At 47.9% G+C, this 13,238-nt stretch overlaps 2 protein-coding genes across 2 annotated transcripts; both read left to right on the top strand.

The window, feature by feature from the left end:
- Positions 1-181: 181 nt before the first annotated feature.
- On the top strand, positions 182-1,124 carry SERLADRAFT_477631 (uncharacterized protein; the record flags this gene model as incomplete). The annotated part of the gene is made up of 1 exon (XM_007322929.1): positions 182-1,124. One exon carries the CDS (start codon positions 685-687, stop codon positions 940-942), a length of 258 nt encoding a protein of 85 aa, XP_007322991.1.
- Positions 1,125-11,530: 10,406 nt separating this feature from the next.
- SERLADRAFT_373663 (uncharacterized protein) lies at positions 11,531-12,581 on the top strand (the record flags this gene model as incomplete). Its single annotated transcript, XM_007322928.1, has 3 exons — positions 11,531-11,565; positions 12,067-12,182; positions 12,283-12,581. 3 exons carry the CDS (start codon positions 11,531-11,533, stop codon positions 12,579-12,581), a joined length of 450 nt encoding a protein of 149 aa, XP_007322990.1.
- Between the last annotated feature and the right edge of the window lie 657 nt (positions 12,582-13,238).

The raw sequence follows: 13,238 nt of genomic DNA, 5'->3' as shown, positions 1-13,238 counted from the left end.
GGGTTGATCCTTCTATAACGAGTAAAACGCATCCACCAAAGGTTCCAGCTCTTTCTGTTCTGGACTATCAGATGACATGATGCGCGGCGCACGATCACTTGGACCAGTCACATGAGAACTGGGAAGCTGCTGCCAATGTATACGTACAACTCTAAGAGCTTATTCCACGAAAGAATCCATGATCAGAGAAATCAAATATACATTATAATGAGCACAAAGAGCTGAGCACTTTTTTTGTTTGTTTGGTTTTCAAATCCAAATCCAAAGAAAAGGAGAGGATAGGAAAGGAGAGAAAGAAAAAAAACAGCAACAGAGAGAGAAAAAGCAGACATGATGGACAGAGGGGTTGGTCATTACCCTAGACTAAAAACACACACAAAGACGACACAACGGTTGATGACAAGATGCGTGAACGAGAAAACAGGAGACAGGAGGGGGTAATAATCTGGATATCGACACAAAGCAGAACAAAAAAAACTGATTTCGGACGGGGTAATGTGGTAAGAACGAAAGGTTGTGATATGAACAAAAGGCGAGAGGTAACACGGCGAAAGAAGCGGTGAGATGAGAGATGAAAGGGAGGGGCGAATGAAAGCGAATGAAAAAGAAACGCGAAAATAAGGAACCTGGATCAGAAAGGGTAAAAAAAAAAAAGGAAAAGAAATAAAAAGGTAGAATGTTCGGATGGTAAAGCAACCTTCAACGCTTCTAACGACGTGCGACGGAGCACCAACTCTAGCCCCCCCTCGTAGTCTCGCAACAGCGCACCGGGTAGGGCCAACTCATGCTAGCGGCGGGATATGGTGGATTGGCATGACTCCCGTACCGACTTGGCGGGGAAAAGGTCGAACGGCAGAAACAGCGAATTGGCAGTTCGATCCCCTAAACCTGCGTCCACTGCTTACTTTTCTTTTCTTCCATGCCCTCTCGCAACGATACTAGCTCATCGGCCACCACCTCCCCGCTCCATCCTTATACCTCATACATACTACGCTTCCACCGCGTCCACATTCACACATCGTCAGAAATAATACTCCCAATACTCAACGGATTCTTCTTCCCCATCCCTACACCACCCACACCTCCAAGCCCACCCATCCCTCCAACACCCATCCCGCTCATCCCCACCCCGACTGGAATCCCAGGTCCACCAATGCCAGGTCCAACAATGCCAGGTCCGCCAATACCGATCCCAGGCCCGCCCATCCCTCCAACGCCAACGCCAACACCGCTAATCCCAGGCCCCCTCCCCCGCTCTCTCTCGCCCACAAACGAAGCCCTGGGGAGCTGAATCATCGAGTACGCTCCCCCTCCCCCTCCTCCACCGCCGATATTAATACCAGGACCCACCCCGCCTCCCCCAATACTCCCCACGCTACTCCCCGAGCTCCCAGGCGAGCCGGCACCGCGCCGGAGGGGTGCCAGGTGGATCAGATCAGATGGTTGCTGCTGCTGCTGCTGCTGGTGTTGTTGTGGTTGATGTTGTTGGTGGTGATGAGACTGGTGAGACTGATGGTGTTGCTGAGCATGCTGTTGCTGTTGCTGTTGCTGCTGTTGGTGAATATGATGCTGAGAAGGGTGTTGAGGATGTTGTTGCTGACCGTGCTGAGAAGGATGTTGCTGCTGCTGCTGAGCGTGTGGGTGTTGGTGAACGTGATGCTGAGCGTGCGCGTGAGGAGGCTGGGAATGTTGAGCGTGCTGATAATAAGACGGTTGCTGCTGCTGCTGTTGCGCATGCGGCTGAGCCTGCCCGCCCCCGCCCTGCCCATACCCCTGCCCCTGCTGTCCATGGTGCGAGACATACGACTGACCCTGACCCTGACCCTGCGTCGGGGGAGGCGGCGGCGGTGGTAACGATTCAGAGGTATAGCCATATTGCGAACCCTGAGCACCACCACCACCCTGATGCGCGTACCCCTGTCCCTGTCCCTGTCCTTGTCCCTGCTGGTGATGATGTGGATGCTGGTGAGGGTGTGGGTGTTGAGACTGCCCATGCGTCGCGCTCACACCAGGACCCGAAACCCCCGAAACAGCGTATCGCCCGCCCGCACCTGCGCCCGTAGCCGCAGTCGCAGCCGCAGCCGCATTCACAGTCGAACTAACATACCTTCCCCCACTACTGCCACTACCGCCCAAGATACCAGGATTAGGACCAGGACCAGGAGACGCGGACCGATAATACCCCCCTCCACCTGCACTCCCCGTGCCGCTCGCTCCGCCGCCTTCATACCCGCCACCAGCAGCCGAGCTAGACCCAGAAGAGCTCCCACTCGAATGTGCGTGTGGTAACGATGGGTGGGGTGCGTGGGACGCGTGAGACGCGTGTGATGGATGAGACGGATGAGATGGGTGAGATGGGTGCGATGGGTGCGATGGGTGCGCATACCCATACGGCTCATACCCCGATCCCTGCGAACCCTGTCCCTGCGACCCGCCCGCAGAGCCAGACACAGACGGAACAGGCCCAGACGCTCTATGCTGCCCCCCACCCGTCGTACCCACACCCACACTCGCACCCGCAACCCCTCCCACAGCCGCACCCGCACCCGACCCGCTATGGTTATGGCTGCTACTATCATTCGAAGACGCATGAGGATGAGTGGGCGCAGGCCCCCATGGCGAGTGATGCTGTGGTTGTTGGTGGTGCTGGTGCTGAACCTGCTGTGGGTGTGGGTGCGGGTGCTGAGCTTGGTGTTGCGCTTGGTGTTGCGCGTGCTGGTGTTGGTGTGGGGGAGTCGCGTACTGCTGTTGTTGCTGATGTGGATGTTGCGCAGGCGGAGCGTACCCCTGTCCCTGTCCCTGTCCCTGTCCCTGTTGTTGTTGTTGACCATACCCCTGCTGTTGTTGTTGATGATGTCCTTGCGCTTGCGAATGTTGATGTTGCGGAGAATCGTAGTATCCCCCAGGACTGTATTGACTTTGTCCTCCTCCACCCCCCTGTCCTCCCTGCCCCTGCCCCCCTCCCTGTCCTTGCCCTGGCGGCGCATACACATCGTACCTCCCATACCCTTGTCCCCCTCCTCCCTGCCCCTGTCCAGGCCCTGCACCCACAGAGGTCTGCAACGGCGGCAATTGTGACTGCGACGATGACTGCGGTGGTGGCGGGTCGTACTGTGCCTGTGCCTGCGCCTGCGATTGAGATTGAGGTTGAGAGTGCGACTGCGTCTGCGATTGCGAGTGGTGTAACGGTGGCCGCGCATCATAATACCCTCCCCTTCCTCCTCCCGCACCTCCACCTCCTCCTTCGAAAACAGCCCCAGGCGGCGGGGGAATCACACCCCCTCCCCCTTGCGGTTGAGATTGTCCTTGGCCGTGCGGTGGAGACGCCCTCGTCTGCTGTGGGGATAACACCACCGTCCCCACCCCCTGAGCATTCGGCGGTGGGGGTATACTAAACCCCGCTCCCCCCTGCGCGCCCACTGCTCCAGACAACCCAATCGATAACGGCACACCCACACCCACCCCCGACCCCGATATCGCCAACGGCGTCGGGAGCGTCGAGAGTGGTAGAGAGGGAAGAGGAAGCGAAGGGAGGGGGAGAGGGACACCCCCCTGCGCGCTCGCCGCTGGGAGACTCGCGTCTGCGGACGAGGGGGCGGAAGGCCAAGCGGGGAGGCCGGCGAGGGAGGAATGGTCGGTGCGGGCGCGTTTGTTAGAGCCGTGGGCATTGTGGTTTCCGTGGGCGTTGTGGTTGTGGTGGGAGGAAGAGGGGAGGGAGGAGAGCGGGAGGGAGGGGGACGTGCTGTCGTAGGACGTCCCGTGTCCCTGGCCCTGGCCTTGGGCGTACGAAATGTGCCCCTGCTGTTGTTGCTGTTGATGATGGTGGTGGGAGAGCGAAGAGGGCGAGGAAGGAACGTCATCGATGGGAAGGGGATGTTCGAGCGCATGTATGGGCCTTTTCCTGACCCTGATATCCTTGCGAATGCGGATTTTGATGCCTTGGTCTGCGAGAGAGCAGGAGAGGGGGGTTGATTCTGTGAGATTTTTTTTTGTTTTTATTTATATATTTTATTTGGGAGATTGGGGGATGTAGGTGAAAAAGTGAGATAGTGGAGGAAGGAGGAAAGGAGGAAAAGAGTGAATGAGAAGGACGGGGATTGAGGTAGGAAAGAAGGAGGGGGAAAAGAGACATTACCTTCCATGCCAGGAAACTTTTTAGCGGTGTATACATAAAAGGGAGCAGAGTAGATGGACTTGCAGTGTCTCACGTTGTTCCTGGAGAGAGATAAGGCCATGGATGAAGGAAAGCAAAGATAGACGCACCCGACGACCTCGAAGAGGCTGAGTTTGAGTCTGTAGCTGCCCTCTGTCCTGACGCTGAGATCAGGAAAGACGAAGAAGCCAGCATCCTCGCCCTGGTTCTCTGTGTCCTTGAGGTGATAAAGAGAAGAGACGACTGAGCCAGTGGTGCAGCGAGTTTTTCCGTCCTTGAGCCAGTGGAGCTCGGCGTCGTCGTCTGGTTTTGCGAGGGACGCAAACATGAAGTAGTACGGGTTCTGGAGGAAGGAGCGGGCGTATGAGTCGTGTTGTGGGGACGGGGAAAGATGGTCGCGGCGGTGGGAGGGATCGATAACGCGGAGCTGTACGATGGGAGGCGGGTCGATGGGACGACGGTCGGCTGTAGGAGAGGTTAGGTGGGGTAGGGAGAGTCAGATGGAAATGGACCTTTACCGCCTACACCACACATGCGAGCCTGCTTCGGTTCCTGGCGCACCACCAGCTCGTATTCCCTGCCACACAGTCAGCACATTCTCAGCCATGATATAACGCGATACTTACAGCCTGTCACTGTCGTGCGTGTGTGTCGAGGACATCGTCGGGATGTGTTCATCGTCGTCCATCGCAGCGAGCAAACACACGGCGGCAAGCAGAGAATCGCACTGTGGGAACTTTCCTTTTATTTAATTATTATTCCTCGGGTCGATCCACGATCGTCCTTGTCACACACGTCACACTCCTCCTCTCACACTCTCACGTCTCCCTTCCTTATCTCCATCTTCACCCTCGCCAAGGTAACCCCCCGTGCCAGCTGAGCTGAGTTTAAGCCCAACGTCGTGGCAGAAAGCGATGCAAATGCACCACTGAAAGACGAGCTTGTTCTTATTCAATCACGTGTCATGACAATGCAGGGTCGAAACTGCGACGTTGATAACCTTGACTAATTAGGAAATCCGTTTGTGATCCTTTTCTATTAGCCAGTAGTAATATGCGAAAAATGCAAAATTTTCACTTGCGTCATCACACTAGTGACAACAGAATTCATTGGTGATGGCGTTGGTAACGGCTTGAGAAAAAATTAGATCTGTCCACAATCACTTGGCTATAATAGTAGTGTATGTAATATGGCACTTGGAACATGTGATAGAATATCATCTGCAATATCTTTTGATTTTGCTTGCACAAACCAAGCAAGTATCTGCAACAGCTGAATATAACTCACAATGCAAGTTCTTCTAGATCTACCTACAAAGGCTTCAATTGCATACCATCACTCCTGCAACCTTTGTTATTTCATTAACCCATGCATGCACACCCTTTGAGTGTTTTTACTTGTGTCGTAAATACCAGTCCTGATTTTGTCAAGATATTATTGCTTGCACAGACATTAAAGGAGTTTACAGACATTGCACACTTTTAATTACTCACCAGTACATTGACAAGACTATGGTTTCTGGACCTCCAAGCAGTCAGAATCCCCCAAGTCTGAACTCCCAAATCTTCAGTATTCTCACAATTATGCCCCTTGTGCTCTGTCATTTAGCATAGCCCTATACCTTGCTCCCATATGGTACTCCAGGTATCCACTCCGGCTCTCCTGCCCTAGACTTTTAGTCTGCCATACATTTTCCTCTGTACATTCTCATGTTCCTTATGGACTCTGTAGTGAGACCTTATGGTACACTCCCCTCACATATGATTTCTCCTTGCTAGATAGTTGCCCGCTGTCATGCACCAAAGTTGATTGGTAGCATGGGCAGGTGTCAGTAACAAAGCAAATATTCAAAAGACTTGCCTTTGCGTTACACAAGCACAGTGCCACGTGAAATAGTAATTAATATTGCCTTTTTTGAACTTGTAGCTGATTAGCACCCACCTCAATTAGGCAATCAAGTTGCACCCACCTTTGTTTTCCATTCGGTACTTTCCACATTTCAGCAATTTTTGCATTGCCACTGGCTACATATTGTGCCCTTGCTTTTGTCGTCTCTCTTACTCCCCTTCTCTTACTTGGCCCCATCATAGGCCTTCTTCTGTCGTTTCTATTCTCACCAGATGGTTATTTTTGGAGCCCTATCATAGTCCACTTTTTCGTCACTTCCATGCTCCTCCTACTCATCCTCCTTGCTCCTCCTCCACATCTGATGTTACCTTTTTCCATCCGCTTCTATCGCCAATCCATCAACCACCATATATCACTACTGATTTCAGCAAAGCTCCAGCAGCCAGTCCAAATTGGGCAGCCAGTCCACCTTCATGACATTGATATCCATCTTCTGATAAACCTCACTGGCACATCTTTTACTCTCATTGTCAAAAGTAGAGTGGCTTGCTTGCATCACATGTTGGAGCTATTCCTGTAGATCATCACATACAGTTGGTTAAATAGAATAATAAGCAATTGAAGGAGGCCACAAAAGAGAAGTAAAAGCTCTGGGCAAGAAAGAGACTGGCTACTGAAACCAGTAAGAGACCTAGAGTACGTACCTCAGCTGTCTCTCCTTCCTCCAACAATGACTTGACATGCTAATCATGTAAAAGTAGTTGTAAGGAATCAATTTTTCTATTGCATTCCCATGGCTCTCCGACCTGTTCCCTGTCACCCCTCTCGCCATTGGATTGGAAGTCACGGCTGGTACTCTACTACTTTTATCTTTCTTCTTCTTATTTTCCTTTCACACTCATGTCCTATCATACTTACGGCATAGGAGACTCCTCTTTGACCCCCAAGAAGATATCCCAATGATGTAGCACTGATCAAAGGCTATGCATGGGAATACTTCGGCGAGAAATTAATCAACAATACAGACTGTGACTTGGCACCTTCTCATGGGTTCACTGATCCAGCCAATTCATCAGGAAAAACCATTTTGCTATATAGCTGGGTATGTTTCTATAGCTGCTATGATAGCTATTAAATTCCTATTATAGCCAATAAATTTCTATGTGAAGCCTTATAGTTACTATGTCAGCTATACCAGCTATACCAGCTCATTTATGTCTATGAGAACCTTTTTCTGATACTAATAATGATAGAATTAATATTCACCAAATAGTTTGGTACACATACAAACTAGCCCAATTATTTAATAGAAATCTATCACAAACATCCAAAGCATTTTCTGTACCCCAGTGAGCAGGCACTTGATCTTTTCCAAACAAAGGCAATAAGTGGCAGCCTTGTTGTATACTGCTTAATGGTACTATGGAAGCTGGTGGAGTACCATCAGCTCTAAGTGCAGGTTTTGTAATTGCATACATCATATGTGCTGGATCTGCACTACCTTTCAACTTGGTGTACCATTCAATGTACGCCAATGGAATTTTGGGCCAATATTTTGGTATACCAACAGAACCACCATGAAAAATGGCAGGGAGCCTGAATATTACTCTAACTCTTCCAACACGTGTACCTATGTCATGAAATATTAATTCACAACTTGAAACTGATCATGAAATTAGAGGAAAATATTACTGGCAACACCTGTTGACTCTGCTTCTAATGAGTCTAATACGACAACATTATCAAACTGTGGAGCAATTCTTTTGGACCTAGGTCTTGCTTTGACGACTTCGTACTTTACACTTGCACTAGCATCATCTCCAAGGTGAATTGTTGTGAGTTTGAAACTAGTGAATATGTCAAGTGAATCAAATGGGAGATTTGCAATATTGACTTGATTTCTGAACATATAACCTGGCTGACCATGCATTAGGCAATTCAGAAACTCCTTGATATCACATATGAAGCCATGACATTGGTGGTTTTGTTGAATTGATTGAAGGGGTTGTTGTGGAAGAGGAGATACTTTGGCTATGTTAATACCTAAGCCAGATGGATTCTGGAGAATATCTTGCTGACGTAGAACTGGTCTATTTTGTAAAGACAATTGATAGCATTCAAACCACGCAATTTTTTCTTGCCTTGTTAGCCAGATGGTCATTTGTGGACGCTCATTCCTATGATTTGATGCTCTCCATGCATCGTTCAAATGTTTCTGTGTTGTAGTTATTTGTAGCCCCAAACCAGCAAATAGAGTCAACATAGTGTAGTAGAGAGTGAAATTTAGGAATATTAAAATTTTCTCTAACACCCAGAGTGATGAAAATTACTTTGTTTTGATGAAATATTTTGAGAGCATCTGATAGATATCCAAGGGTTGTATCGCTGTGTGTGGGGTACTGAGCAATGTAATTGAAGTCCAAGAGTGATCTAATTGCAATAATTGCCTGCTTGGGGAGTTTTCCTACAAGGCATCCTAAAAGTACCTTGGCCATATCTTTTCTTTCGCCTCCAGATATCTGAGAAAGAGGCGATAAACCATTTTTGAAATGCTTTGATCCATATGCAGGAGATAAAGTGCGTATTCTTGCATCCAGTTCCTCTGTACCCATAAGATCTTGGCACCATGAGACGATATGTTTAACAACACCTTGATATATCTGATGCAAGACATCGGGGGTAATGCAAAGATGAATATCACAGTAGGGAAATCCTTCCCAAAATGGCCTGTAAACACCTCCAGATACATCTTTATCCATACATTGATCAAAAAATTCTCTCCTTGAGTTTGAAGATGAGGCTTGATTAATGACAGAGAGAGTCCAGTCAGATGTCCTAGGTTCCCCAGCTGCTTTATTTTCAAGGTCTGTTGCTGGAGGCCTGCACTTGGGACATGTTCCATACTTTGAGCAAGTCACCAGACATTGCTCAGGATAGTCGGCAACATAGCAAGCAAGAATAGGGTGAATTTTTCTCACTGCACCATCTCCACCTGTAACCTCCATTCCTTTACGTCCAGCCTCAATAAGTGGCTCCAAAATCATTTGTACTGAGGCATGGAAAAGTCTTTGAACACGTGCTGTCTTCTCCTTTGTTGTCAAGCCTTTTTTCACCAATTTATTGACAGACAGATATCCAATAAGTACACAAGCGTGCTGAGAGGGTTTGCGCCTAATAGAGCTGGGTATATTGCCTAGTGTAAGATACACTGGATATGCAGACTTGTCGCCTGAGAACTGAGTCAACTAAGTTTTGTCTGTTGCTATTGTAACAGGAGCAACAGATGCTCCCTGAGGTAGAAGAGCCTAAAATCAAAGAAATAAGTATGAAATTTAGAAAGGAACCACTGGCATTAATATATTAACCTGTACAGAATGCCACCATTTCCCAGTCCACATCTCATTAAATATACGATCATCCCTGTTGCTGTTTGTGAATATTCTTGAGGGTTTATAGACTATGTCTATCGCATGTGCTGGATTGCCCAACAAAGAAGCAATGGCTTGTAAGGGGTCTCTATATTGTATAAGGTGTTTTTCTTCTGGACAATCATCAAAGTGTAGATATTTTGAGTGCCATTTGGCCCTTTCAGGAATTTTGGAGTCAATTATTTTTGGGAGGCTTCTGCTATTTTGATAAGAAAGGCCCAGTCTCTGGGAAAGCTGGTGTAAAGGTTGGAGGTCAGTTAACATAAAACATGAATCAAAGTGTGGAGGTGTCACTCACTTCAGGAATTGCCAGTAATCTGTCAAGAGATTTCTGGCCAACCCCCTCCTGCAATGCCCAATGTGCAAATTTCCAGTCTAATTCTGTGGAAAATGGAGCCCATCTATTATCTGGAAGATCAACATCCATTTCATTGTCATCTTGATGGAACTGGTGAAAAATCTCCCTCCATTTATTGTGAGCATCCAGATCCACCCTTATAACCTTGCCAGCATTCTCATTTTATTCCACTACTCTTTCATCATCATCATCATTGTCATCCAGATTAAAGTGCAGGGAGTGGGGGTGACGTGAACTGCCAGCCTGCATCTCTGGGTCAGGGTTCAAGTTATCCTGGGTGTTGCCTTGCATTGCAGGATCATTCAGGAAATTGTTAAATGGTTCTTGTAAGCTGTTGAGGAATATATCTTCTGACCCATCTCAGTCATAATCTTCTTGGTCGTAAACATTTTCATCCAAGTTGACTTCATCAAATACTACAGTGGTAAGTTAACTTAATGTAAAAAAGCCAAAAGCATGCAACGTACATGCCCCATATGAAAGACGCCCAATAGGGCCTGTTCTTCATTACCATGTAGGTGGAAACTTGTACATTTTCCCCTCCACAAGCTCCTCGAACACGAGAGGGGCACCCAAATTCCGCAATAGCACTCAAAAAAAGATCGAGGACCGTTGAAGCACGGTTATTTGTACTTGCCTTGAGCATGACAACCTGAATTTTAATAATAATGTCAGATGGATGATTGGAAATAGATGTGACAACTTACAGTGCGACAGAACCCGTCCACCATGCCATGAATAATGTAGCCCCAGCGTATAAGCTTGTGATGCTCATTAATGTGCCATAGGGCATTTGGGTGCAGGACTCGATATTTTTGGTGTTGAATGATTTGTCGTTTTTGTAGTTGATGTCCTAGGCCGTCAACGCAATGTAAACTATGCCAAATTTGCCTATGTTGAATGTGTAAGCCGTGGCTTTGGAGAACACCGACAAGATAACGAAAGCTGGAATCAGGCTTTTGGCTCTAGAATTGCCTTGCCAAGGTATCCAAAGACATATTGCTGATATTGGAATACTCGTGCTTGACATTGTGTAACGACCAAGAGCCAGTCACTCTGGCGCACACAACACACTATAAAGGTAGTGATGAGGGAGTGGTTACCCCTTAAGCTGCAGAGAGTTTGTTGGTATACAACAGGAGGACTCGCTGAGGAGTCTCCTTGATCTATTGGGGTATTTATACTAATACAGAGTGTTTGTATCTATGTACTGTACAGTTGATAAAAGCAGTGGCTGATGATGTCAGTAGGCTTTACAATCTAAAATACTGCAAGTTAATAATCAGTAAAGCGAATAGATAGAGGTGAAGAGGGAGGTTTGACTTATTGGGCTGGAACTCCCTCCTATCAAGTCCCTACTGGATGGCAACCTCCACTTCCTGATCTGATACCCTCACATCTACTCTTGGTGTCGGAATGTTGGGTGTCGGATAGACGTTGATGTTGATCTGATGTCCACTGACATCATTGAATGTCCCCACCACTGAGCGGGCATCAGACCCAGTCTGAACGAATCCAGAAGATCGGCTAGTGGTCAGGTCCTACAAAAGAATGTTAAGAAAAAAGGAGGGGAAAACGAGGAAAACGAGAACCCACCACTACTGGCAGCGATAGCCTAATCCTGCAATTGAAAACACGTTTTATGTAGAACTATGAAGAGATTAGATTAGATTAGATCAATGTGTGAGCCGCATGGTACTTACATAAGTACAAGGCGAGCCAATAGTAAGTCCCACAACAAAAATGACGCAAGCTTTGCGCACAGGAAATGACATATTGTGAGCCAAATTAGGCGAATAATGCGGTTAATTTCGTTATCTAACGACCATATGGGGAAATCAAATCCCATGGCTAGCGGATCCCTCTCCCGTACCAACAATAATGCAGAGCCCCAAACTAGGGTTATTATGAGTGGGCGGCATGTGAGTCTCTCATCTCTTTTGTTTCTGTCTATGAGTCATGACTCCTTCGACTTCTATGGATCCTACCGAGGATAACTACTGCAAGGCACAGTCAAAGGATGGCTCACGCTGCCAGTGTGAGTTATATCTCCCTCCTCAGGATTCCACACCTCCCCTTCAGTGTCAAGAATGTACGCATGGGCCCAGCAAGCACCCAAAAGCACCGACATCAACCTGGTCACAGAGATCAGCAATGCCTGCTGCGTCTGATGCCGGGTTATCTGATGTGCAGAAAGTTCGTGACATGTTTACACGAGCTGTGGCAACACTACCGGGTCAGCCTGCTGAACATTGATTATCACTGAGAAGTGCTCAAAGGGATGTCACTGCCCGTCGTTCTTCACAACCTGTGCCGAGGAAGCCATCCAACAAGAAGGATATCGATGAAATCAAAGTTGGCCAGTGGATCTTACTGGTCAATAGACTTGATGTAAGTACTGCCATCCCATTCTAGATTATATGTGCTGACAATCACTCCTGTATCTTTCTTTCTAGCAAGCTGGCCGGCTTAGTAATGTAAAAGCGCCACTCTAGTATCACACAGATGCTCACATATTGAGGCAGAAGCGGCCAGACTCTCTTTTTCTAGAGAGTGGGGCCATGAAGAGGTTGACACCTACCTACGTGCAATTTTTCCGACACCATTTGGGTACATTGACAACCACACGAAAGGCAAGAGCATAAATGCCGCATGGGTGCTGATTGAGAAGGAAAATCGTAGGATTGCCATCGTCCCAAAGGATAGGCCATCTGGCCAGGATTTGTATCGTTACAGAGGCCCAGAAAAGTGCAGCGTAGCAAATGCTCGGATCATGATTGGCATGTTCTTATAAAACACACTCGAGATATATATACTTAACTAATTCAACCATCACAGCTCTTCGTCCAATAATTCCATTTGACAAATTCGAAAGTTGGAACACGACTTCTGACTGTAACTTGGATGACTTATGGCAAATATATTTCCCAGAGGATGAAGATGAAGCGCTTGAGGTGGACAAAGCTAGTCATGTTGCTGTACCAAGACACGGCCATTATTCCTCGAGAAAGCGTAGTACGTCCCCTATTTGATGATAGACTAATCTACTGACTGTTATAAACAACCGACAGTTGCCTCTGCGCCGTGTATCAAGCGGATCCATGCAGCGGATAGCAACAGCGAAGGACATATCAACATTGAAGCAAGCCCTGTGTTACAGGCTCAGAAACGCTTCAGATGACATGGAGATTGTTGAAGAAGATATACGTACAGTGGACTTGGAATTGAGGGAACCTTGTAAGGATTTTGACAAAACCGGATAAACCCGGTCTCTGCCAAAGCAGCCATTGTTCTCCTTGGAGCATTGTTTTCACTCCTAGAACCCACCTTTGACACCTAGGGGCCAGGGAATAATCGGTATATTGTTTATATCGTTCCCAGGTAGCAGTCCTCCCCCTATGAACAGGAAGGTGCCCACATGTCCGAAAATGATCCTGTGTTTCTCCTGGCC

Source organism: Serpula lacrymans (assembly GCF_000218685.1).
Source record: "Serpula lacrymans var. lacrymans S7.9 unplaced genomic scaffold SERLAscaffold_14, whole genome shotgun sequence".
NCBI lineage: Eukaryota > Fungi > Basidiomycota > Agaricomycetes > Boletales > Serpulaceae > Serpula > Serpula lacrymans.
The sequence above is the reverse complement of the archived record's forward strand: the minus strand, read 5'-3'. Positions and strand labels throughout refer to the sequence as shown.